We start from the raw sequence: 25974 nt of genomic DNA, 5'->3' as shown, positions 1-25974 counted from the left end.
AGGCTTTGGAGGCGAATCAGCGCCCATGCTGACTATCTTGCTCATTAAAACAACAGAACCAGAGGTGCTTTCCTCATATGTTTGAAGCCCATGCCACTGATTTTGGATTTTAAAAAAGTTATTTGCTCCGTGCTTCTTACATTCCAGGGATTTACTGGGCATGACAGAAGGATTTGATTTACTTGGATAATTTTAATAATGGAAATTGGATTTAGATCTCCTTAAAAAAAAAAAAAAAAAAAAAGACACCCTCACCCAGAGCACAGAAGGAATGCAATTGCAGCACATCACTGCCAAGCAGAGAACTGAGAAGATGGCTGGAAAAAATATTAACAGGCATTGCAGGTATCAGCTACAGCAAATTGTAACCCAGTGAAAAATCGACAACATCATAACATAAAACTGCAAAAGACCCATTAGTTCATCCAGTCCCTCTGACCAGGGGACAAAGTTGCAAGATTGTACCTGCAAGATATTATTCTCCAGCCTAGTTTTTAACAGCCTAGGACGAAAGGAGGGAGTCTACAAGAGCCGGAGGCTTGGGGCCCTTGGGGCATGGCAGGGCAAGCATTGGGGGGCCCTGCCCTGGGAGGTGTCCCTCCCTTGGACAGAGAGTAAAAAGGAGGAACAGGGACTTTACCAGGAAAGACTGTGGGGCAGAGCAACCACCCCATGGACATGGCCCCCCAACAACTGGCATCCTTGGGTCATAGAATCACAGAAGATCAGGGTTGGAAGGGACCCCAGAAGATCATCTAGTCCAACCCCCTGCTCGAAGCAGGACCAATTCCCAGTTAAATCATCCCAGCCAGGGCTTTGTCAAGCCTGACCTTAAAAACCTCTAAGGAAGGAGCAATGCCTCCCCTTCACCACCCCGCCCCCCGGGGTCAGAGCAATGGCACATTCCCCCCCTTCACCAATCTCCCCCCCCCCCGGGTCTGAGCGATGGCACCTTCCCCCCTTCACAACCCCCCCCCCCCGGCCAGGTCAGAGCGAGGGCACCTGCCCCGCCTTCACCAATCATCCCGCCGGGTGAGAGTACTACCGCCCCCTCCGTCACCAAGCCCCGCCCCCCGAACAGTGGTACCGCCCCCATGCCTTCTCTCCCCGGGGCCGGAGTGGTACAGCCCATTCCCCCCCTTACCTGCCCGTGCAGGAAAATGGCCTTGTCCCGCGCAGACTCCTTGAGCACCCTGCGCACGCAGAGCTCCGCCAAGGGGAACGAGCCGCCATCGCCTCCCGGGGGCTCGGCCGGCTCCTCCGACCCCTCACGCTTCCTCTTCGCGCCGGTGGCCTCCGCCATCGCTGGGAGTGCTGGGGGAGTGCGCATGCGCCGCGACGCGACGCGAGTGAGTAGAGGGGAAAGGACTGTCCTCTAAACCCCGCTCCGCTGCAGAGGGCTCCCCCTGCTGGGCTGGGGCTGCTACTGGCGGGAACCACTGGGAAAATGGGGCGGGGGGGGTGGACGATTCCATTCACTGGAAGAGGTAACGATCAGGACAGCGTGGAGGGGCAGGTGGCTGCGCAGGGCAGGAGGCCAAGCTCCTCCCGCCCGTGCGTGGCCTGCAGGGGCCATGGCCACAGGGCCCAGAAGCCCAGCCTAGAGTGGCCAGACAGCAGGCGTGGGGGGTAGTAGGCGCCTGTTTAAGCCAAAGCCCCAAATCTCGGGACTGTCCCTATAAAATCAGGACATCTGGCCACCCTGGCCGAGCCCCACCCTCGGGTGCATGAGGCCACCGCCCTGCCCGGGTTTTGTGTGCGGAGCACATCCCAGAAACACGCCGTCACCCACAAACCCAGCTGCACTTCTGGCCGTTCCTCTTGTTCCGTCCATATCTCCCCCCCCAGCCAGGGGTTTGCTCCAGCCAGCGAACAAGTGTGTTCCTTCCAATCTGCCGGTTTTTCGTGGCAAATGCGCACGCGCGTGAGACTTCAGTACACACGGGGACACTCCCGTGTTCCAGAGGCCCGGCGAAGCAGTGGACGCTGTAAAGCAAACTATTAAGTGCTGGTTGGATTAAAGACCTGGCTGGGTGTCACCAAGGCCCAAAGATGAGGGTCCCGGTCTGAAGCAACCCCCCCTGGAAAGTCTCACTCTCTGGCCTCGAATCTCACTCTGGGGGCTGTAAATCTCACTTTTACGGATGGCCCACCCTTGGAATCTCTGGGCATGTTTGGTCACAGAAGATAAGGGCAGCCCAAGTAAGGTGGCAATTAATATGCCCGGTCTCCTCCATCTGAACATAAGAACGGCCATACTGGGTCAGACCAAAGGTCCATCTAGCCCAGTATCCCGTCTTCCCACAGTGGCCAGTGCCAGGTGCCCCAGAGGGAATGAACAGAACAGGAAATCACCAAGTGATCCATCCCCTGTTGCTCATTCCCAGCTTCCGGCAAACAGAGGCTAGGGACACCATCCCCGCCCATCCTGGCTAATGATGGACCTATCCCCCATGAATAGATCTAGTTTTTTTTATCTGTCCTATATCCAGTGCGGCCAACCCTTGTCACTGTAGCACAAATCTCCCAATCTGATGAAGTGAGCTGTAGCTCACGAAAGCTCATGCTCAAATAAATTGGTTAGTCTCTAAGGTGCCACAAGTACTCCTTTTCTTTTTGCCAATATTCAGTGTTAAGTCCCACCTGTTGGAGCTGGGTTATTACTTGAGAATCTCAGCTTCCATCTTGAAAAATAAGGTACATTTCTAGCTCATGGTTACAGAGAAAAGCTTGAAAAATTGCATCAACCCTAGGAGGCTTAAGCAAAAGAACCCCACATTGGTTGTTTTTAAAAATCTTACGATTTTTGATATAGTCTCATGACTTTGGGGGGCCTGACTCATGAGTTTTGAACGCTTGGGTTTGGTTATGCTGTATTTTTCTTACCTCCCATATCACTTAGCAAGCTAACCCACTCGTTTTGGTTATGCTTTACTTCGGGTTACACCAGATTTGTGCTTCTATACAAGCACTTCACACACATGGATACCACGGCCGAGGATAGAGAAGGCTACTTGCATAGGGTTACCATCCCTCCTGGTTTGGCCAGGAATATCCTGGAATCAGGCTTGATCTCCCGGAGGCTACTGAAGCCAGTCCAGCGGCACATTGGTGCTAAGGCAGGCCTGGGAGGCGTGGGAAGGGGGGTCTCTGCGCAATGCCTACACCCTGCGGGCCATCTCTGCAGCTCCCATTGGCCGGGAATGGGGAACTGTGGCAATGGGAGCTGCAGGGGCAATGCCTACAGGCATGGGCATTGCGCACAGCCGCCTGGCCGCCCCTGAGCCTAGGAGCTGCTGCCCGACGTGCCGGCCGCTTCCGGGAGCCACCTGAGGTAAGCGCCGCCCGGCCAGAGCCTGGATCCTGAACCCCCTCCCTCACCCAAACCCCTGCTCCATCCCTGAGACCCCTCCTGCACCCAAAGTCCCTCCCAGAGCCTGCGCCCCGAACCACCTCCTGCACCCCAACCCCCTGCCCGAGACTCGGCCAGGAGCCCCCTCCTGCACTCCAAACCCCTCGGCCCCACCCCCCAGCCTGCACCCCCTCCCACACCCCAGCCCCCTGCCCCAGCCCAGTGAAAGTGAGTGAGGGTAAGAGAGAGCGAGCAATGGAGGGAGGGGGGCTGAAGTGAGCGGGGGAGTGGAGCCTCGGAGAAGGAGCAGGGCAAGAGCGTGGCCTTGGGAAGGGGTGGGACAAGGCAAGGGTATTTGGGTTTGTGCAATTAGACAGTTGACAACCCTATACTTGGACTTTCCAACTATTGCTGAACATCTTCCACTTCCAGTGACTGTGGAGGGGCCAGTTACATGTCTATAGTTAAGGTTGAGCTGTGCACTTGAAACAGAGGTTTAACCTCTTTGAGATGGTGACAAATACTGCGTAGCTCCAAAAGCATTCTTGAAGTTCAGAATGAATGTTCGTGAAAATCTGTTAATTATTTTAGGAGTCAGTTTTTTAAAAAATGGGGTCTGTAAAAAAGAAAGCAAGCACCCAGTGCCAGAGTCTTTTATTCCCTGGATCTTAACAGAGTAACATGGACTCTTCAGACTTTCCTAGGCTACAACTCAGCCAGCAAAAAAAACAAGGACCACGCTACGAGGTTTGATTCTGCATCTCTGCTAGGAAAACGGCCAAGTTTAGGTTGGGGTTAACTAGAGTATTAGCTAAGCCTAAACTAAAAACTCAACTACTTTTCCTAAACAATCCCCAACTCCTCTCCCAAGGCGGAGTCCTTCCTAGTCTGAGCTGGCGGGGCGGGGTGTGTGTGTGTGTGTGTGTGTGTAGAGGAGGGGCAGGAGGAAAGTAGAGAGGAAGAACAAGAAAAACAGCTTACAACCTGGGCACTGCATAAACAGTTCAGTGAGCTGTCAGTTTAGGCGCTTTCAGCAGCATTAGATCCACCCGTTTCAAAAAAAAAAAAAAAAGCGAGAGAGGAGATTTGATAAAAATAACACTTTTCTGCATTCATTTGTACACACGTTTAAATTACAATTGTAAAAATCAAAACTAAAACTGACATTACGCTCAAAATACCAAAGATGAGCCTATGTGTAGCTCCTCTTTATATGAGTGTTACAGCTCCAAAAGGGGAAAACTTCATGTCAGTTTATACTCCTTGACATAGGTGTTGAGTTTTCTTTTTCCCCCCGGGGGTGCTCCACTGTCCCGCCCCAAGGCCCTGCCCTTGCTCCGCCTCTTCCTGCCTTGCTCTGCCTCTCCCTGAGGCCCCCAGCGCCTCCCCCAGCTGATCGGCAGCTGCCACCCAAACAGCTGTGGAATATATATAATGGAGTTGGCACCTATCCTCCTTGGGGCTTGGAGGAATTTAACATAGGCAAGAGTGTGTATTGTACCAGCTCCAAACTGGCTTTTGGAAGGTCATTAGAGATTTAGCTGCCTATACGCTTCCTGAAAGGACGGACCCTAAACTAGACTTCCTACTCCCCAAATGAGAAGAGGGTAAACTCCATTTAGCTGTGTTTACCCTTGACTACTTGGAGTCACCAACGCTCAAGCTCCAGATTCCTGCCAAGTCCCCCGCACTGTACAGTACAACATGGAACAAGCCTCGTGCTTCTTCCAAGTGTTCAGCACCAGACGCCACGTGTAAGCCTCGCTCTCCATTGGTGCTAGATGTTTTGCTTGTCCTCTGAGCGGTGCCGGCTATTAGTGTTCGTGGTGCGGAGCAGCCCGACGCGAGAGAAATGCTTCTGTTCAGAAACCCTCGTGAGAGTCAGTCCCATTTGTAATTCTGTAGGTGTTTTGTGCATTGGGGACCTTGGCCGTAGACCGCCTGGAATCTGCTCTCCACTGAGATCAAATGAGGCAGCTCCAGAGACTTTGGAAACAGCACTGTGGATTCTCGTTCCATTTCCCTTCGGCCGGGATCTGCTTTCTCGATGTGCTCCCTTCCCCTACAGGACTCCCGTCACTCTATTCTGCTCATGGTGCTTTGACAGAGCTCCTGCAGGTCTGAGGGACACAAGGCAGAAACCAGGGTCACTAAGGGATATCAGATGGACTGATGTTCCAGCATTGTCACACTGCAATGTATCTGTACCTCTCCTCCCAGAGAGAGATCCTACACTGTACCCCACTCCAATGGGATACAAATGCCCCAGCCCCTTCTCTTTAGATCTTCCCTTGCAGTTTCACAGGGACACAGGATTCTCTACTTCCCATCCCAGAAGGTTGTACAGTGTCTGTGGGCTGTCAGACAGCTGCTGTGTTCCACCCCATGGCTGGTGAGAAGCCCAGAAGGTGCAACAGAAATGCAGGGTATGATCGAAGGGTCACTCCAGGTTGTTTAGCTTAGCCTGTGCAGAGTGAACAGCCAACACCCTATACGGGCCCATTATGAAGCCGACTGCCCCCTACGGTTTACTTACAGCGCAGGATCGTGTCTTTAATCTGCCTGAAGCCATTCTCCTTGCGCGTCACATCGATGTAATAGAGGCACCTCAGCTCCCGGGGGTAGTCTCTCTGGTCAATGCCCTTCAGCACAGGGATGGTGCGCCCATTGGCCATCGGCGCCTCTGCCAACGCCTGATGCATCTGGTACCTGCACCAGGGATCCTCGAGGAAGCTGGGGGTTATTAGCAGGACCCAGCAGTGGCTGTTCTGGACAGCGTCGCAGAGCTCCGTCGTGATAGCACTCCCCGGCATGGCATCCCGCAGCTGCAGGAAGCAGCGGATGCCCTCGGGCTGGCTCTCCAGATAGGAGACCATCTCCTCAACAAACTCAAAGTCCCCGTTGCTGTGGCAGATGCACACATCATAGCTCTTGGCCCAGCGGGCACTCCCTGAGCTGCTGATGCTCACCTGGGAGGCAGGAGACCGGCTGGCCACTGAACTGCTGGTGGAAGAGCTGGTGACAACTGCCGAGGAGGAGGAGGAGGAGGAGGAAGGTGACTGTTTGGTGTTCAAGCTGCTTTCTGCGGAGCTGGAGCTTTGCTTGGGTTTCTGCAGGAGCCGCCTGACCCAGCCTGTGGAGTTTAAGAGACCAGAGTAAGATTCACTGAAGGCTGAAATGCCTCCTGGGCCTATTCACAGCCCTTCCCCATGCACCACAAGGAGCATTTCCGGACATTGAACCTCCTGCTTTCTTATCATGGGGCCCTCTGGGAGCTGAGTCGCAGAGACCAGTGTCAGCCCTGCCCCAGGACCTGGGCAGACCGGTCTGGTGCTAAGATGGAGCAGCCAGGTCTAGTCCAACAGTGTCTCGAGAGAGAGGCCACTCCATACAGCTCCAGGCATGGAAGGGCACAGGGAGATTCGGATCTGAGTGGCTGGGCTGTAATCAAAAGCCAATTAAACAAATTCTGGCCTTCAAGGAGGTTTTAACTGGAGCCACTGGGCATAAGGTCTAAAATACCCTCTGGAGCCTCAGGATAGGGTCCTGGCTTGGATCACTCTGCCCTTCTTCCTGCAGAGGAAGGGCCGTGGATGGGGTGGAAGATTTGGGATTTTGTTCTGACCCCAACTCCAGGAGGTGGGACTCTCCTGACTCAGCTGGAGGCTTAGGTCACCTGGGTGATCTAAATGCACTGTGGAGCCCCATCTGAGAGGGGAAACTGAGGCAGTGGTTGGCCCAAGAACCTCTGCTACACTTCCCCTCTTAGTGGTCTACTTTCTAAAGTAAACAATCCCATCTTTTCTCCTAGGGAAAATTCTCATGGCCTTGATCATTCTTGTTGCCCTTCTCAAAAGCCTCGCTAACTCCCATCGTCCTCCTAGAGACAGGGTGGCCATACTGCACACAGTATTCCAGAGAGGACCACACAGTTGATTTACATCTGTTACTAATGATAAGTTTCTGTGTTCTCCATCCCATTCCTTCTGCAGCCCACCATCTTACTTGCTAGGTTGGGAGGGGGTTGGACCTCAGCTGCACACTGAGCTGAGATCTCCACTGAGGCTGTCCGCAGCAATGGCCAAGTCCCTGCCCTGAGCCGATATGGTTCATTTCGAATCTTACAAGGTGTGTGAGAGTTGAAACGGACGAGGGGTGGTTCGTGATTCGCTTATTTCCCTTCTCAGCTATGAGAGCAAAGCACTTTCTAGAGCTGGGTACGTTATCCCTGGCCCACAGAATGGGGAAAACGCACCAGAGTAAAACCGGCTCTCCCAGGCTCATAGCAAGTCAGGGGCAGAGCAGGGATAGACGCTCTGCCTCCTGTTCCCAGCCCCTACTCAATCAGATCATGCTGTCAACGTGCTCCTTGTTTACTCACCAGCCATATCGAGATAACAGTCAGATGAGAAGTGCCCACATGAATCTTGGCCTGTAACAGGGAAAGGACAACTGGTCAGCAGGTATTAAATGCTGGTATTAAATTCAGCATATTATGTATTTGTAGGCCCATAGCACTTAGGAGTCCCAGTCAAAGACCAGGACCCATTGTGCTATGCGCTGTACAATTCCAGAATAAAAAGATCATGTTTGCTTCTTTACCACTGCACCCCGTGCCCCCAACTCCTGGGGGAAGAACAATCAGCGTATTCCACATGCAGACTCCATTAGCAAGCGCTGCATAAGAGATCACTCATTGCCATGGGTGTCTGGTCTGGGGTAGACAGGGCACGTCACTCTCCCAGGCCATCTAGCCTGCACTAAATCCATTTACTAAAAAGCTATCCAGCCCACCAACAGATATCACACCCTTCCATCACAAATCACCAAGGGTTGTTACTAAGGATATTGGCTGTAGCATGGCAGGGGAACAGATACTCCAAAAGAACCAGCACCAGACTGGTTTCAGAGTAACAGCTGTGTTAGTCTGTATTCACAAAAAGAAAAGGAGGACTTGTGGCACCTTAGAGACTAACCAATTTATTTGAGCATGAGCTTTCACGAGCTACAGCTCACTTCAGCGGATGCATACTGTGGAAAATACAGAAGATGTTTGTTTTTATACACACAAATCATGAAAAAATGGGTGTTTATTGCTACAAAAGGTTTTCTCTTCCCCCACCCCACTCTCCTGCTGGTAATAGCTTATCTAAAGTGATCACTCTCCTTACAATGTATATGATAATCAAGGTGGGCCCTTTCCAGCACAAATCCAGGTTTTCTCCCCCCCACACACACACAAACCCACTCTCCTGTTGGTAATAGCTTATCTAAAGTGATCACTCTCCTTACAATGTGTATGATAATCAAGGTGGGCCATTCCAGCACAAATCCAGGATTTAACAAGAACAAGAATTATAACATTCATAAACCAGTCGGAGAACACTTCAATCTCTCTGGTCACGCGATTATAGACATGAAAGTTGTGATATTACAACAGAAAAACTTCAAATCCAGACTCCAGCGAGAGACTGCTGAATTGGAATTCATTTGCAAATTGGATACAATTAATTTAGGCTTGAATAGAGACTGGGAGTGGCTAAGTCATTATGCAAGGTAACCTATTTCCCCTTGTATTCCTAACCCCCCCCCCCCCCTCAGACATTCTTGTTAAACCCTGGATTTGTGCTGGAAATGGCCCACCTTGATTATCATACACATTGTAAGGAGAGTGATCACTTTACATAAGCTATTACCAGCAGGAGAGTGGGGTGGGGGGAGAGAAAACCTTTTGTAGCGATAAACACCCATTTTTTCATGATTTGTGTGTATAAAAACAAACATCTTCTGTATTTTCCACAGTATGTATCCGATGAAGTGAGCTGTAGCTCATGAAAGCTTATGCTCAAATAAATTGGTTAGTCTCTAAGGTGCCACAAGTACTCCTTTTCTTCTTGCAAGCACCAGACTGGATACTTTGGGTTCTCTTGTGTTGCAAGAACAGGAGCCAGAGTGCGTTTGGATCCTTATTGTTGAATATGCAGTTTCTTTAAAATAAGGAAAAGAGGGAAAGGCTGTTTTTCGCTCAAGCTTTGCTTAGACAAGCACAATGTTTAGAAGACCTCAGCATATGGAAATACTCCCAAAGATGCCAGGACCCTTCTACCCAAATAGGAATCCTTGGGAGCATGAGCAGAGCACCCTCTTTGCAGAGTGGACACTTGATCCCCCGGGCTTAAGTCCACCCTCCCGGGATGCAACCAGGCAGGCTCTGGCCTTGTAACAACTGTTCAGTCCCGCCCAGGAGCACAACTCAAACAGTGGGGTGGTCCCACCTACGTGCAGGCTTTCTGCAGCGTGGTTTTCTATTGGGCTCATAGCTCAGCCTCCACCTGGCTCTGGGTGTCCCTTAGGAACAGGGGAGGCAGGCAGGCTCTGTTTCAGCTCCAGTCTTTGTGGCGCTCTCTGTGGCATCTGCATTGTCTAAGTCCCTGAACTGCCAAGAGTACTACTGGGGGAATTCTGCGCCATTGCGCATGCGCAGAATTTATGTCCCCTGCAGATTTCATTGCTTCTTCACAGAAAAATGACTTTCTGACGGGGAAGCCACAAGAGCGGTCAAGCGACCCTCCCAAGCAGTATGTTTCAGGTGCCCAGGGCAGCTGGCAGAGAAGTAAATCACTGTGGGGCAGGGGGCAGGACTGGGGAAGACCCGGCTGGTGGCTCCTACCCTGTGCCTGGCTCAGCTGCGAGTCCCAGCTGGGCTGGGGAGGATGGGACTTCCTCTTCCCCTGCACGGCATCCAGGGTGAGTCAGACCCACCCCCAGATTTCTCTCCCAGCTGCAGGAATCTCTGCAAAGTTCTCCCCCCCCCCGCTTTCTGCACCCATCGCTCCTCAGCTGCAGGGAGAGGGATCCCTGTACAGGGAGCTGCTCCCTCATCCCCCCAACCCCTGTGCATCCAGCTCCCCCACACACTCAGACCCTCCCCCGCTAGGCCCCACTCTCCCTGCACCTGGACTAACCCCCGCTGCTGAACCCCAACCACCTTCACCTGGACCCCCTGCAGAGTCCCATTACCGTTGCACCCAGAACCCCTCACTAAGCCCCTGTGCATCCAGATCCCCCCCCACACCCAGATCCCCCACTGAGCTGCCCGCACCCAGATTCCCCCACAAAGAATCCTCTCAACCCACACCTGGATCCCTGACACACTAAGCCCCTTCACATTTGGCTCCTGCCTCGCTGAGCCTGCCTGCCCACACCTGGTGCACCTCGCATGGATGGGCAGAGAAGGGTAACACCAATGATTACGGATATGGAACAGCTTGCATCTGAGGAAAGATTAAAAAGATGGGGGTGGTTCAGTTTAGAAAAGAGACAACCGAGGGGGATATAATAGGGGTCTACAAACTCACAACTGGTGTGGAGAAAGCGAATAGGGAAGCATTATTTACCCCTTCATATAAACACACAAACTAGGGGTCACCGAATGAAATGAATAGGCAGCAGATTTAAAAACAAACAAGAGGAAGTACTTCTTCACCCAAGGCACAGTCAACCTGGGGAACTCATTGCCAGGGGATGTTGCAAAGGCCAAAAGTAGAACTAGGTTCAAAAAAGAATTCGCTACATTCCTGGAGGATAGTTCCATCAATGGCTATTAGCCAAGATGGTCAGGGATGCAACCCCGTGCTTTGGGTGTGCCTAAACCTCTGACTGTCAGAAGCTGGAACTGGACAGCAGGGGATGGATCACTGGATAATTGCCCTGTTCTGTTCATTCCCTCTGAAGCATCTGGCAACAGCCACTGTCAGAAGACTGGATACTGGGCTAGACCCAGTATGGCCATTCTTATGTTCTTAAAAACACACACATGATATTTCCAGGAACACAGTACAATTATTTCTGGAAAGCTGATCTCAGGGTCTCCCTCCTGGGTTACAACAAAATTTAACTAAGAACACAAATTAAAAGAATCAGCAATCCCTGTCCTGCTCTCTCTAGCAAAAGATGATCTTAACACAAGATGGGAGGGAGAGAGAATGGGGGAGCACCTGCTCTTTTAATTTTAATTTAGCTGCCTGCATGATTTCCTAGGTTAAAAAAACAGCTGTGTGTAATTATTTATTCATCTGGGGGTAGCCCCAAGAGCACCAGCCACACTATGTTCAGCACCATGCAAATGAGTGAGAAAAAGATGTCCCTGCCCAGAAGACCTTACAGTCTAAGTATGAGAAGAGAAGATGGTTGCAACAAACAGATGGGGAATGCAAAGGGGCAGTGAGACTATATACTGGGAGTGCCCTATCCAGCCCTGCATTTCTGGCCCCCCTCTGGAGCCCTCACCCTCTCCCACAGCCCAGCCCCCTGCACCAGTGCGGGGAAACTGAGCCAGGGCAGGGAGAGCGAGACTGAGGGGGGGTGGCATGAGCGGGGGCGGGGCCTCGGAGGGGGCGGGGCCAGGGTGTTGCCGCGGTTGGCACCAGCCGCCCTCCCGCAGCCTGCCACGCTCAAAAGGGATCTGAAGAAATTAAAAAGAAAAAGGGAACAAACCCGGCTGCCAGGCACACGCCCCCCCCCTGCCCCGCTCCGGCCGCGGCTTCCTGCCCCGGCGGGGGCGCCCCGCTCCCTGGGAGGCCGGGAGCCGCTGAGCGCCTTGGCTGCCCGGGGCGGAGCGCCGGCGGGGAGGCTGCAGGCGGCTACTCACCCAGCCCCGCGCGTCCGGCCGGGCTCCGGGGGCGCTCCTCCCGCCGCTCGCCGCTCCGGGGCCCGCCTCCCCGCTCCAGCCACGGGCCGGGGAAGTCGGCGGCCGCCCCTGGCCCTGCGAGGAAACGCCTCCTGCGGCGGGGCACCAGCGCCGGGGCGCAGCCCCAGGGCGGGGCTCCCGAGCTCGGCACGTGGGCTGGGGCTCGCCGCGGGCACCGGTTTCCCCGGGCCGCGGGCTGCCAGGGGAGCGGCTTGCAGGACGGGGCGGCCGGGCGCTGCGGACAGGCCCTGGCCAAAGCTCGCCACGAGCAAGGCGAGGGGTCCCCGGTGCCTCTCCCCGCCCGCTCTACGTGGGCCCCGCAAGCGGCCCTTCGGCCCCCGCTGTCCTGCCCCTAGCACTGCGCGGGGAGGCGAGCCCAGCGGCGCCGTCAGCTAGACCCCGCCCGGGGCCCATGGGCTCTCCCCCGGCCCGGCCCTGGCCACCGGATCAGAGCTACGGACCCGCCCAAAGGGGCCCCAGCTCCCGCTGCTCCTCCCCGGGCGGGTTCGGAGGCTTGAAGTCCCCCTGGTTGGGTGCCTGGGAGGCCCGCGCCCCTTGACTGACAGCGGCTTGTTTCGTAACCTTCACTTCCAGCCCTGGAAGCCGAGCGTTACCCAGCCAGGCTGCTGGGGGATGCCGGGGAAGGAGCCGCTTGCTGGGCCCCCCCAAGGAGGAGCACCCAGGTGAGAAGGAAGCGGAGATGGGCCTATGCGGCCACTGCAGAGTCCGCCTCTGCAAAGCTGTCAGGGCAATATCTGGAAAGAAAGTGCGCATGTTTAATAGCGAGGGTAATTAACCACTGGAACAATGTAGCCAGGGCTGGGGTGGGTTCTCCCTCGCTGGCTGCTTTCCTAAAAGATCTGCTGTGGTCCAAACAGGAACTGAGTCCGGGAACGTCCTGTGGCCTTTGGTATGCAGCTCAGAGGAGGTGATGGGCAGAGTCCCTCCTGGCCTTAGAATATGTAGCGTGACCAGATGTCCTGATTTTATAGGGACAGTCCTGGTTTTTTGGGTCTTTTTCTCACACAGGCACCTATTACCCCCCCCCCCCCCCCGTTCTGATTTTTGACCCTTGCTATCTAGTCACCCGAAGAATATATTCAATCTGTGTGGCTGGACTGAGCCCTGAGTACGTCAGCCCGGATCCTCCAAGGTTTCCAGGTGCCGAACTCCCACTGATTTCCCAGATCCCAAGATATTTAGGCACCTAACTCTCATTGCTTTCAGTGCTGTTTGGCTCGGGGAGTGGGGGAGGGGAGTCACGTGCCTGTTCTCAAGGTGATTTCCTTAGTTTTCCTTTGCCCTCAGGGGACCCGACACTGAGAGGAAGGAGAAGCAAGGCACTGAGCAGGGAGCCGAACCCTCAGGATGAAGCACATCTCGATCCACTGGTTCCGTAAGGGTCTTCGCCTTCACGATAACCCTGCCCTGCTGGCCGCGATGACAGACTGCCACAAGCTGTATCCCATCTTCATCCTCGACCCCTGGTTCCCAAAGAACATGCGGGTCAGCGTCAACCGCTGGAGGTTTCTGGTTGAGTCGCTGAGAGATCTGGACGAGAGCCTCCAGAAACTGAACTCGAGGCAAGTCCAGTCCAGGCAGATACCCGGCACTAGTGTAGGGAGGGCTAAGACAGTTCGAGTCCTGGGGTTGTCTCTGGTACCTGGAAAAACAAAGGGCCTGATTCTGTTAACCCTCCCCACATGGGACCTGCATCGCGTTCGCTGGGAGCTGTGTACATACAGGGCTTGCAGGGTGGGCCCAGTAGATGCCAGAATTCTGCTTCCTTGGGTCCCTCTGGTCCCAGTTGTCTGGAGCTCCCTGTCCAAGAGAATACGGTGCCAATGAGCTGCAGATTCACAGTGCAAAGTGCTGGCAGGTTCTGTGCCTGGAGAACTGCCTTCCTCTGAATATTTCAGTCTAAGTCAAACAAATGTATTTTCTCCTCCTCCCCCCCCCGCAGTTCACAACTGTTACTTTTTAATGATATAATGCTTCCATCTGCTAGATGAATGAGCCACACAGGGGTAGCTGCTTCCCTCCCCCCCCACAAATACGCAGGGCCTGGTTCTCTGTAGCTCTGCACCCTGTGACATCGTGATGCCAGTGCACGGCTGCCATTCTGACTTCGTCGTGTGCGACGCGCACTTCGCCCAGGTGTGAGTGCCGGTGCCGGGCGATGCAGAAATGGGCTCCCAGTGCACATCCCTCTATGCGGTTCCAAAGCAGGATCAGGAGCAGCCCCAGAAGGTCAGGGAGCTGCTTGAGCTTAACTGAATGGGGATTGTGTGGCCCTTTCTAAAGGGCACTTTGTTATGAGAGCAAGCGCAGCGAAGGTGGGCTACAGGGCTGGAGTAGCCAGCAGCAGAAAGGCTTTTACTGAGGGGATGATGGGGATGAATTTGTCTGGGGAGGGGGAGGTTCCTCACAATCCTCTGCATCTCCAGCTGCCTAACAGAGATGAAGCGTGCAGCATGCATGAGAGGTCTTAGACATGAGCTACTTTGCCAAAGGGGTGGAAGCTGGGTTCCTAAGTACCCTCATTGCCAGAATCCCAAGTGGGACCGCTGTCTTCCCCAGCTATGTGGTCTGCATTTCCCTTCCCACCCTGGGATGAGCCGACTGCTGCTGACAAGCAGTGTCTCACCTGTGGAGGGGTAGGAGCTCCAAGGGACCTGGTATGGAGAGATCTCATGCACTGTGTTCCCTGCTGTCAGAAGTAGAATTCAGAGCGACACTCTAAGCCTGAGGAACCCAACAGTTCCTGAGGGATCCACCCGACAGGCCATAAAATGGATTAGGTTGTAGCTGCCCTGACTTTTGACATGGAGGTGTGACCCACGGAGACAAGTTCCAACATGCCATGCTTGCAAGTGGCCTAGGATGAGTGTACGCATAGACTAGAGTTCCCACCACACAATGCTCTCTCTTGAGCCCAGCCACCAAGCCTGGACTCCTGGGCCTTGCTGTTTACCTCGCCGCTGGCTGACTAGGTTTTGGTGGCATCTCCGCAGGCTGTTTGTGGGGCGTGGCCGCCCCACAGAGATATTCCCGGTCCTCTTTAAAGAGTGGAAGGTGACACGGCTGACGTTCGAGATAGACACGGAGCCCTACTCCAGGCAGCGCGATAGCGAGGTGGTGAGGCTGGCGGCTGAACATGGCGTTCAGGTTATTCAGAAAGTGTCCAACACCTTGTATGACACCGACAGGTGGGTCCCAGGAGCGGGGGCCTCATGTGGCTTGCTCATTGCTGGGCATTAAAGCCCCTGGAGTCCCAGCAAAAGAGGATGTCAGTGTCTTCTGCTGCGTGGGCTCTACCCGGTGATAGGTCCCTTTGATTATTCACAGAGTAATTGCTGAGAACAATGGCAAGGTGCCTCTGACCTACGTGCGCCTGCAGACGCTCCTGGCAGCGCTGGGACCACCGAAGCGGCCCGTGCCAGCTCCCACTCTGGAAAACCTGAAGGGTGAGTGGGACAAAGGGTTTGGTAATATTTTAATGATTCGTATATGTCCCCAAGTTTCCTTCCGTACAGGTGTGTGTCACCTCGCTGTGTGGGTGGAACAAACAGGGTCGTTAAGGAATTGGTTGAAACCGACCCAGATCAAGAGAGGGTCCCGAGTGACAACAGGAAGTTCCATCAACACTCAGCAGTGGGACGCTCTGGCAGGCGGGGCGGGGTGAACGCAGCGTGGCCCTGCCTGGAGACAAAGGGCTGAGCTCTGCCTGGGTGGGAATGGAGGGTGGGCTTCTGAAGAAACTGGCTGCTCTCCCCCGGCTGGGACCGGACAAGGGAGAGAGACTGGGACGGAGATGGAGTCCGACCCGGCACGGCTGGCATTTGCACTGGCTTGGCCAGGCTGGCCTATGGCTTAACTCTGCCTCTCTGGGCTAACATAAGGCCTTCCAGCTTCAATAGCCAGGTGACTCATACATGGCTCCCTTGTTTGGAAAAGGCTGTGTGGGTTGTTGCAAATACCCAGTGAGAGCACTGCACCTTGACAGGCCCAGTACAAGCCTCTGCAAGAGTCTGGGTTGGCTGGATTCGCTGCAGGGAGCCTCCGAAAGAGACAGGGCTTGTTGGTGCCTGAAGGCCCAGTCTCAGAGTCCTAGAAGCCAGGGATTGCCTCTGTGGAACCGTGTGGGTTCTTGGGGCTGGGAACACTAAAGGGATTGATAACAGGCTGGGTATAGACCAGATTCTGTGGACAGTGAGTATGGGACAAGTCTTTGTCAATGTGGTAGTTCTCTGCCAGGGGGACATGTCCCAGCACTCGGACTGCAAGCTTCTGTGGTTGGTATTCTGGGCTTCCCCTGGTGTGTTCCAAAAATCCCCATGCAGCTTCCATGGGACATGGGATTCTTCTTCTCCTAGGCTCTGGTGTAGTGGTGTTATGAGGCTGTAAAGCAGTTGCCATGTTCCATTCCAGAGGTGGCTGCATTTCAGTGCTGGGTGCAGCGATCCCCGTTTAGTTCTATAAAGCACTTTGAGATTCTTTACAACTAAAGAGGCTGGACAAACGTACAATATATTTTAGTGTTGATGGTGCACGGAAGTACTGACTGTGCCTATTACCGCAGATTGCTGTACCCCCTGCAAAGACAACCACGATGCAGAGTATGGGATCCCTACGCTGGAGGAGCTGGGTCAAGACCCCGAGCAAGCAGGTCCTCGCCTCTACCCAGGAGGAGAGTCTGAGGCACTTTGCAGGCTTGACTTGCATATGAACAGAACGGTAGGGTAGTTAACATTGATCCCTCTCCCGCTTTGAGGCCTGGGGTAGGCACTAAGCCCTTGAGCTTTCAAGCAAACAGCGTAAGAAAAACATCTCAGGTTGATTCCCTGCAACGGTGTGCTGAGCCCACATGGGCTTTGGCAGGAGTGTCCTGGAGAGATCCAGGACCGTGGCTATAGGTACAGCGTTGCCAGCTGCTCCCAGGCCTAATTCATTGTTGCCTTGCACCTGCGATCGCTTACCCCTGTGCTAAGTGACTGCAAAGCGGGTGGAAAACGCTAATTAGAACAACAGTACATGGAACTACTCCGCTCTCTGTTTTATTATGGTACCAGGCTCATAGGTGCTGGAACTAGGGGTGCTGCTGCATATCCTGGCTTGAAGTGGTTTCCATCATATATAGTTTGGCCATCCTCTTCCCTTGGGCAGGGAGTCCTCTGTGCTTTTCCCTGTCTGGCTTTGGGCACCTCTCATCTGCTTCTCTTGTCCTTTTTCAGGCCTGGGTGTGTAATTTCCAGAAGCCCCAGACTGAGCCCAACTCCCTGAGCCCTAGCACCACCGTCCTGAGTCCTTACATCAAGTTTGGATGCTTGTCAGTGCGAACCTTCTGGTGGAGGTTGGCTGAAATCTACCAGGGGGTAAGTTTTTTGCTTGGCAGCTCTTTTATCAGGCAACTGCCTGCCAGCACGTGTGTTAGGCCTAAAGGAGCACTGTGGAGGTTAGAGTTCCCTGCCCTGCAGGGGCTGCTGGCTCATACCGATGTGGGACATTTGGAATAAGATCTATTGCTCTGTGTAGGCAAATAACCTTCCTGGCATGGTCAGTGAGGATGCTGCCTCCGAGCCAATGGGAACGGGGCATGAACGGCAGCAGAACCCCTTAGCAGGAGGAGGATGGGTGATGCAGTTGGTTAGACTTAGACCTTAACTTCTTGGGTTTAAACCCTAGAATCACAAAGGAAAATCTGTCTCCTGGCTCGTCCTAGGCTTAGTTTGTCCATAAAACCAAGGGATTTTAGGGTTTGGCTCTATCCTAGCCTCTGAATAAGAAAGCCCAGGCCTAGAAGAGCAGAGGCTGATGTGGATCAGGAGTGAGGTACCTTGGCAGAGCTGCATGCGTGGTGGAAGCTTTTACAACGCCTCCGTGGATTATGCCCAGCTCTAGCCAGTACTATTAATCCCTCATTTTCCAGAGGCCTTAAACTCCAGTCAGTGTTTGGGTATATGAATGCCTGGGAAACCAACAGCAGTAATCCCTGCTAAGGAACCACCATTGGATCCCTTCTCCGGGACTCTCCTCGCTTACGTGCCAGAGACAAGAATGACGTCTGCCCTCTTTTGACAGAGGAAACACTCCAGCCCGCCCGTGTCTTTGCACGGGCAGCTCCTGTGGAGGGAGTTCTTCTATACGGCAGGAGCTGGGATCCCCAACTTCAACAAGATGGAAGGCAACCCCGTCTGTGTGCAGGTGGACTGGGATGACAATCCAGAGCACCTCAGAGCCTGGAGTGAGGTACCCATTTCTGGCAATATGGGCCAATGACAATGATGTCCCAGTGACAAGAGCCTTGTAGCAAGGTGGTCTGCCAGGGCCGGGGGAGAGAGTTCGATTATTGGACCCAGCTAGGAAGGGGTCAGGTGATCCTTGCAAAGGGCCGAGAGAGGTCAGTTGGAGGGAGGGTTTAATCTGAATTAACAAACTGCGCCCTAAGGGAAGGGCCTGGTGAGTCCACCCTGGCTTCAGGGAGCCCAGCCAGCAGCCCTACACGCCTGATCTTCCTTCTAGTGCACTCCTGGCAGGGCCGTCCCTCTGCCTCCCAGCACCAGTGGGGCTATTCCCACCACTGAGCGTTGGGAACCGAGTGCTGACACCAAGGGGATTAGCGGTCATGCTGGCTAGAGGGAACGCACTTAGAGATGGCCTGGCTGTCAGGCCCGAGTACATCCTGGTGTAACTCTAAGTGGAGTTCCACCAGGGATTAATTTGACCCATACTTGCCTCAAAGGGAGAACTGCTCAATACAGGGACGAGGTAGGGACGATGCGAGGAACAGACACTCAGCAGACAATAGGCCTGGTCACCAGATACCGCAGACAGGTGTGGGCAGCCAAGGCTAGAACCTTGGTCTTTCAGCTTTAAAATACAGTAACTGCCACTCGAGGTATCAGAGATCTCCCTTGACTGGTGGCAGTAATTGGTCTCTTAGCTCTATGGGTCCGGCCACCAGCCCCACACCTCACTAGTGAAGCCAGGAGTGTACTGTGCACATGGCTGCCTGGGTTAGCTTGCTGGAGGTTTAAACTGAAGCTCTTTCCTTGGCAGGGCCGGACGGGCTACCCCTTCATAGATGCCATCATGACCCAGCTGCGCACTGAAGGCTGGATCCATCACCTGGCCCGGCACGCTGTGGCCTGCTTCCTGACTCGAGGAGACCTGTGGATATCCTGGGAGCAAGGGCAAAAGGTCAGGCATGTCGCAAGGGCTCTGCTGAAATGGTGGGGGCCTCCAGGACCTTCACTGTTGACAAAGAAGCTGACGGGCTGGCTGAGGCCACACCATTGCCCTGCAGACGTGGAGAGCCTGGAGTCCATCCCAGAACTCTCCACCATGCCTGCCAATGAGCAAACGGCAGGAGGGAGGCGGAGATTGCATCGCGGCCAATGGCCGTGAGGAGCAAGGCTGGCCTTATCACCCCCCATGCTGCTTGGAGCCACAGGGAACGAGGCTGGGAGTTTCCTCCCTACTCCAGTCCAGCTGCCTGAGCCGGAGGGAGCTCACTGACCCATCTCCGCCTCTGGCAGCCACTGCCAGAGGGGAGATCAGGCTTGCCCTTGGGCTGCTGGACAAGACCTCCAGGGACGTGGGACCTCCGGGCTGTCATTCATGGTGCTGGGCTCTACAGCTGGCCGGGTGGGAATAGAGACTAGAGGGCGGCCAGAGACTCCTGCAGCCTCTTACCCAGTGAGAAACCAAACCCGTTCCGATGAATTAGGGAGCGTCTGAGGCTCTTCCCTGCCTGCGGCTGTGGGCCCAGTGCCACACAGCTAAGCCAGGCTGGGGAAGGGAGGTGTGAATAGCCACAGGGATAGCGCAAACCTGTTCCAATGGCCCCTTCTCCCTGGCTGCTCTGACAGCCCTTCCCTAATCACAGTTATATGGCACCAACCACAGAGGGATTTAGTGTCCCCTACAGGCGCTGTCTTTACCCTCCACTTCTGGTGCCGATGCTTTCAGAAGGCCAGTGGGGTTCCTGGCTGGGCACCCTGCCCACCCAGGTTGCGTGAGGGTGAGGGGGGAAGGTAGGAGGGGAATGTAGTCCACGTGCCACCTGGCGGGACTCCCCGGGGACCGGCTGCCTGATGAGCAGCTGTTACCCCTCCTCAGTGCCACGGGTCAGGAGCCCAAGCTGAAAGGAAGCAGAAAGTTTTGGAGGTTCCCGGGGCAGGGGGGGCGGGGTTATGCATGATCTTTCCCTTCCCCAAAGCATCCACTCCTCCCACCCCAGGTCTTTGAGGAGTTGCTGCTGGATGCTGACTGGTCCCTGAACGCTGGCAACTGGCAGTGGCTGTCGGCGAGCGCCTTCTTCCACCAGTTCTTCCGTGTCTACTCGCCTGTCGCCTTCGGCAAGAAGACGGACAAGGGCGGAGAATATATCAAGTAGGTGCAAGACAAAGTCCAGCAGAGCCATGGCGGAGCCCAGCCTCTTCCTGGACCATGCGGGCGTCTGCTACAGCCCAGCGAGCGCCGCAGTCCGGGTGTGGCTCTGGCATGGCATCGCAGAGGGGACACTGCGCGGGTGGGGGAGGGTTGGGGGTTTCCGTCTTTCTGTCTCCACCCAGAAGACTGGTGGTGGCAGTGAATCGTTCTAGCTCTAGGCCGACAGCAACTGGATGTAACCCCCATGTTGGGTGGTCTGTGAGGACAGGAATCATAGAATATCAGGGTTGGAAGGGACCTCAGGAGGTCATCTAGTCCAACCCCCTGCTCAAAGCAGGGCTAATCCCCAATTAAATCATCCCAGCCAGGGCTTTGTCAAGCCTGACCTTAAAAACTTCTAAGGAAGGAGATTCTACCACCTCCCTAGGTAACGCATTCCAGTGTTTCACCACCTTCCTAGTGAAAAAGCTTTTCCTAATATCCAACCTAAACCTCCCCCACAGCAACTTGAGACCATTACTCCTTGTCCTGTCCTCTTCTACCACTGAGAACAGTCTAGAACCATCCTCTCTGGAACCACCTCTCAGGTAGTTGAAAGCAGCTATCAAATCCCCCCTCATTCTTCTCTTCTGCAGACTAAATAATCCCAGTTCCCTCAGCCTCTCCTCATAAGTCATGTGTTCCAGACCCCTAATCATTTTTGTTGCCCTTCGCTGGACTCTCTCCAATTTCTCCACATCCTTCTTGTAGTGTGGGGCCCAAAACTGGACACAGTACTCCAGGTGAGGCCTCACCAATGTCAAATAGAGGGGAACGATCACGTCCCTCGATCTGCTCGCTATGCCCCTCCTTATACATCTCAAAATGCCACTGGCCTTCTTGGCAACAAGGGCACACTGCTGACTCATATCCAGCTTCTCGTCCACTGTCACCCCTAGGTCCTTTTCCGCAGAACTGCTGCCTAGCCATTCGGTCCCTAGTCTGTAGCGGTGCATTGGGTTCTTCCGTCCTAAGTGCAGGACCCTGCACTTATCCTTATTGAACCTCATCAGATTTCTTTTGGCCCAATCCTCCAATTTGTCTAGGTCCCTCTGTATCCTATCCCTGCCCTCCAGCGTATCTAACACTCCTCCTAGTTTAGTATCATCCGCAAATTTGCTGAGGGTGCAATCCACACCATCCTCCAGATCATTTATGAAGATCTTGAACAAAACCGGCCCCAGGACCGACCCCTGGGGCACTCCACTTGACACCGGCTGCCAACTAGACATGGAGCCATTGATCACTACCCGTTGAGCCCGACAATCTAGCCAACTTTCTACCCACCTTTATAGTGCATTCATCCAGCCCATACTTCTTTAACTTGCTGACAAGAATAGTGTGGGAGACCGTGTCAAAAGCTTTGCTAAAGTCAAGAAACAATACATCCACTGCTTTCCCTTCATCCACAGAACCAGTAATCTCATCATAGAAGGCGATTAGATTAGTCAGGCATGACCTTCCCTTGGTGAATTCATGCTGACTGTTCCTGATCACTTTCCTCTCATGTAAGTGCTTCAGGATTGATTCCTTGAGGACCTGCTCCATGATTTTTCCGGGGACTGAGGTGAGGCTGACTGGCCTGGAAGTTGGGAGCTCTTGTCCCATTCCCAGGTGGGAAGGTCAGATTGTTACCCCCACCCCCGGTTGGCAGCTTCAGTGGACAGGCTAGGAAGTGAGTGGGCCAAAGATCCCGTACCCTGCTCTAGCCCCCCTCAGCCCGGCTGGCTAAGACATACTGGTGAAGGCAATTGGCCCTGAGGGACCTGGGGCTCGGCACTGAATTCCCACCTCGGCTCATTTCTTGTGGGGCTGACTGACCCACCCTGCCTGTTCCTTTGGGACCTGACCCTCCTGCAGGAAGTACCTCCCTTGCCTCCAGAAGTTCCCCGCTGAGTACATCTACGAGCCCTGGAAGGCGCCGCGAAGCGTGCAGGAGCAGGCGGGCTGTGTGATTGGCCGAGATTACCCCAAGCCCATCGTGGTGCACGAGGTGGTGAGCAAGAGGAACGTGGAGCGGATGAAGGCAGCCTACACCCGGCGATCGGCCAGCACCACGGCCCAGCTGGAGGGAGGGGGTGGCAAGAAAGGTAACTACCCCCCTTACCCGGAGCTGCTCTGTGGCTTGGCTCTCTTGGGCTGGGATTTGAAGTGCAAAGTACTGGCTGCGAGGAACGGGAGGAGACAATCCTGAGCAGCCCTCCCTTGGGGAGGCATCACGGCTAGTGGCTATGGCTGGAACTCCAGACACCTATGTTCTAGTCCAGGGGTGAGCAAACTATGGCCTGCGGGACCAGATCCGGCCCCTCAGGGCTTTGGATCCGGCCCATGGGATTGCCACCCCCCTGACGCCACAGGCCCCGCACCACTCCGGGAAGCGGCCAGCACCATGTCCCTGTCACCCCTAGGGGAGCGGGGGGGATGGAGGGACAGGGCAGAGGGCTCCCTGTGCTGCTCTTGCCTGTGGGTACCTCCCCTGAAGTTCCTAGTGGGGAACTGCAGCCAACAGGAGCTTCAGGGGAGGTACCCACAGGCAAGAGCAGCATGCAGAGCAGGGCCAGGGCAGGCAGGCAGGGAGTGCCCGGTGCATGCCGCTGCCACCCCGGAGCCACTCCAGGTAAGCGGTGCTGGGCCAGAGCCCGAACCCCTCTGCATTCTGCCCCCCGCATACACCCCTCCTCTGCCCCGACCCCTTGCCCTGAGCCCCTTCCTGCTCACCGCACCCCCTCCCGCATCCTAACCCCCTGTCCTGGCCCAGCATGCAGTTTCCCCACCCAGATGTGGCCCTCGGGCCAGAAAGTTTGCCCACCCCTGTTCTGGTCCCAGCTCAGCCACTAAGCTGCTGGGTGACCTTGGGATGTCACATGACCTCCCCGTGCTTGTTTCCCCATATATAAAATGGTGATAACACTACCAATCTCTTTGTAAGGCACTTTCAGACCTACGGATGAGAGATGCTACACGAGAGCTAATGTGTTGTTTATTATTACTGTTGTATGGCTCTCCCTGCCATCTGAGACATGCCAAACTCTCCTGAGTCTGCCAGCTTGCCAGCAGCCACAGACCTTAGGGCTGTAGTGCAGTGTCTGAGCTGGAAAGACAGGACAGTCCTGCCTTCTTCAGCCTAATAACCTGGCTGCTTGTTTCTCCCCTTAGGTGCCAGAAGGAAGACACCTGCTGGTCCCTCTGTGGCCGAACTGCTGACAAAGAAACCAAAGACTAAAAGCAGCTGAATTCCTGTGGATCTTGACAATGGGCCAGCCTCTTCTGTGCCGCAGGGGGAGAACCCCACCCTGGAGCCAGGCAGCACAAGAGCCCATTCACATCCCATTTGGGCTTTATGAAGAGAGGCTCTGGGGTCTGTTCCAATCCCTTGGCTGACAGCTAGGGGCCCAGGCCTTCTGAGTCCAGGGAAAGCTATAGGGGGGTTTTAGCACCGCCTCTCTTATTGGCTCAGGAAACTTTTTCATGCTGTACCCTTTCGTTCAGCCCCTTAAGCCTGTTCAGCGAACTGTCCTTTGGTGCGGGTGCTTTCGATTCTGCTCGCAGGCCAGAAGCTGAGTTCCTCTTTTGGAAAGAACAGGAGGACTTGTGGCATCTTAGAGACTCACCAATTTATTTGAGCATAAGCTTTCATGAGCTACAGCTCACTTCATCGGAAGCTCACGAAAGCTTAGGCTCAAATAAACTGGTTAGTCTCTAAGGTGCCACAAGTCCTCCTGTTCTTTTTGCGAATTCAGACTAACACGGCTGTTACTCTGAAGCCTGTCTCTTGGAAAGGTCATTGCCATGGAGTGGATCAGTTTGTCTGAATGCCTTACGGTGAATCTACCCTACAGCACCCGGGGAGGTAGATGTATCACCACCCCCATTTTACACATAAGTGAACTGAGAAAGAGATTACTGGGCAGATTTCCAGTGGGAGCTCCTGGATCCCTTAAAAATCTAGCCATAATTGACTTGTTCAGATCAGATCTTAAGGCGGCAGAGCTGGGAACTGAACCCACATCTTGCGCTACATTCCAGTGCCTTCCGCACAAGGTCCCCTTCCCAGGTTACTGCCCTGTGCTTTCTTTATCTGGGTTGTTGCAGACATTTAGCTGAAGGGTACATTTTAAACTTACCTCTCAGGAAAACAATTTGTGCAGCCACTGACTCCTCTGGCCTGGGAAACACCCCAGACTTCTGCATCCAAAGAAGCCAAAAGCACAGCAGACTTTCAGGGAGTGGAAGTTTTTTTGTTTTGTTTTTTAAAAAGGGCATGTTAATAACCTGCTGGGGTGCCGAATGCCCCAGCCAGCCTGGCTGGGAATTGGTACTGAACTCCCTGTTTTAAGCTTTACTGCCCCCTTTGGCAGACAGCAGCTTAGGAGACCAAAGTGAGGGATGCTGGACATGGATGTTGCCTTTTGCCCATCTTTGTACTGAGCGTTAAATGCTGGATGCTTATTACCACGTTCTTGGGACCTGTACACCCCTTTTTGTGGTGTGTCCAACCAAGACATAATTTCATTATCCCTTGGCTACGGTCTGCTGGGGTATTAAAGATATCCTTGGAAGTGCTAAGTGGAGTTACAGAAGCTAAAGTGTGGGGCAAAGCTCATCTTGATGTCCCAAAGACAGGAAAGTAACTGAAATACTTCTCTGAGGGACAACCCATCTTAAATTCTCACTTACTCAGCGACAATCTACACTCATTGCTATATTTGCTTTCTGCAAGCTACTCTTAGTATAACCTTTTGTGAGTGAGGTATCCAAATATTGGATGCTAATATCTAAATTGTACGGTTACATTTATTTACCAAAATTTGGGATATTGCACATTATGTACTGGATGTATTTTCTGGCTTTTAAATCAAACTTTGTACTTGTGGATAATTTAAGCCTTACACCCCGCTATGTAGACACTCTTTCCTTAACCTGTGTATTAGATAATTAACATTAGCTTTAATCAAATTTTAAATCTGCTCTTTCATTTACATTTTCTGTAGGCTTTGCTTCTGTTGTGAGGGAGGCTCAGGATGCCTATGCTGTTGGTCCCCACTCTCCATCTTTACTGAATATATATATATTTATCTCTGCTGAGCATTACCACTTAGACCATTATAGACAGATAAGTGACTGGTCTTTATGGCAGCTGACCCATGGCCGAAGGCGGCAGCTGTGTTACCTCTTCCCTGGGTTCCTTCCCCTGTTAATGCATTAAGTGGGTGATAGTGACAAGTTTTAGATTGGAAACTCTTTGAGGCAGGGATATTTTGTGTGTGTGTGTGTGTGTGAGTGTTGCCCAGGGCTACAGGTGGGAGCTCCAGGTGTTATGGTAACATCGACACAATTGCTGGCTTTTAGTGAAGGATTTAAGAGTCCTGGGAATCAAGTAAGCAAGCTTATTGCTATGTAACCACCACAGCTGGCAGGACCTGGTACAGGTACCCACCAGACTAAGGAGAAGGGGTAAGTACTTCAATTTCATGACTTCTCAAGCTGCTCTAAAGATAAT

At 53.8% G+C, this 25974-nt stretch overlaps 3 protein-coding genes across 6 annotated transcripts in view; 1 reads left to right on the top strand and 2 right to left on the bottom strand.

Annotated features, from left to right (window-relative positions):
• DCPS (decapping enzyme, scavenger) overlaps positions 1-1330 on the bottom strand; it is a 63280-nt gene extending 61950 nt beyond the window's left edge. For both annotated transcript variants that reach the window (XM_048827637.2, XM_048827638.2), the window contains exon 1: positions 1145-1330. In XM_048827637.2, the coding sequence (XP_048683594.2) occupies positions 1145-1330 (186 nt within the window). The remainder of the gene's footprint in view (positions 1-1144) is intronic.
• On the top strand, positions 1231-25453 carry LOC125625493 (cryptochrome-1). Of its 3 annotated transcripts, XM_075122153.1 has the most exons (12): positions 1231-1349; positions 12636-12724; positions 13350-13624; positions 15056-15250; positions 15390-15508; positions 16624-16778; positions 17276-17416; positions 18123-18290; positions 19101-19241; positions 20284-20435; positions 22335-22564; positions 23631-25453. In XM_075122153.1, the coding sequence occupies exons 3-12, from the start codon at positions 13410-13412 to the stop codon at positions 23705-23707; spliced, it is 1593 nt and encodes a 530-aa protein (XP_074978254.1). In that variant the 5' UTR covers positions 1231-1349; positions 12636-12724; positions 13350-13409; the 3' UTR covers positions 23708-25453. The 3 variants fall into 3 exon arrangements, with proteins under 3 accessions (XP_074978254.1, XP_048683590.2, XP_048683588.2); XM_048827633.2 differs by lacking the exon at positions 1231-1349 and having other exon boundaries at positions 12126-12724; positions 13333-13624; XM_048827631.2 differs by lacking the exon at positions 1231-1349 and having other exon boundaries at positions 12128-12724.
• On the bottom strand, positions 3990-12082 carry TIRAP (TIR domain containing adaptor protein). Its single transcript, XM_048827639.2, has 4 exons — positions 12003-12082; positions 7734-7784; positions 5889-6485; positions 3990-5472 (listed from the first exon to the last, which is right to left on the bottom strand). Exons 2-4 carry the CDS (start codon positions 7738-7740, stop codon positions 5429-5431), a joined length of 648 nt encoding a protein of 215 aa, XP_048683596.2. The 5' UTR covers positions 7741-7784; positions 12003-12082; the 3' UTR covers positions 3990-5428.
• Positions 25454-25974: the final 521 nt, after the last annotated feature.

Source organism: Caretta caretta, chromosome 22 (genome assembly GCF_965140235.1).
Source record: "Caretta caretta isolate rCarCar2 chromosome 22, rCarCar1.hap1, whole genome shotgun sequence".
NCBI classification, from domain to species: Eukaryota; Metazoa; Chordata; order Testudines; family Cheloniidae; genus Caretta; species Caretta caretta.
The sequence above is the reverse complement of the archived record's forward strand: the minus strand, read 5'-3'. Positions and strand labels throughout refer to the sequence as shown.

Excerpts from the sequence above, each read along its gene's own strand:
- TIRAP (XM_048827639.2), bottom strand. Across the intron at positions 5,473-5,888 it reads TAAAGACACGATCCTGCGCT|ACCTGCAGGAGCTCTGTCAA; the intron begins GTAAGTAAACCG and ends TGTGTCCCTCAG.
- LOC125625493 (XM_075122153.1), top strand. The coding sequence starts at position 13,410 with ATGAAGCACATCTCGATCCACTGGTTCCGTAAGGGTCTTCGCCTTCAC. Across the intron at positions 17,417-18,122 it reads TGGCTGAAATCTACCAGGGG|AGGAAACACTCCAGCCCGCC; the intron begins GTAAGTTTTTTG and ends CTCTTTTGACAG. Across the intron at positions 18,291-19,100 it reads ACCTCAGAGCCTGGAGTGAG|GGCCGGACGGGCTACCCCTT; the intron begins GTACCCATTTCT and ends TTTCCTTGGCAG.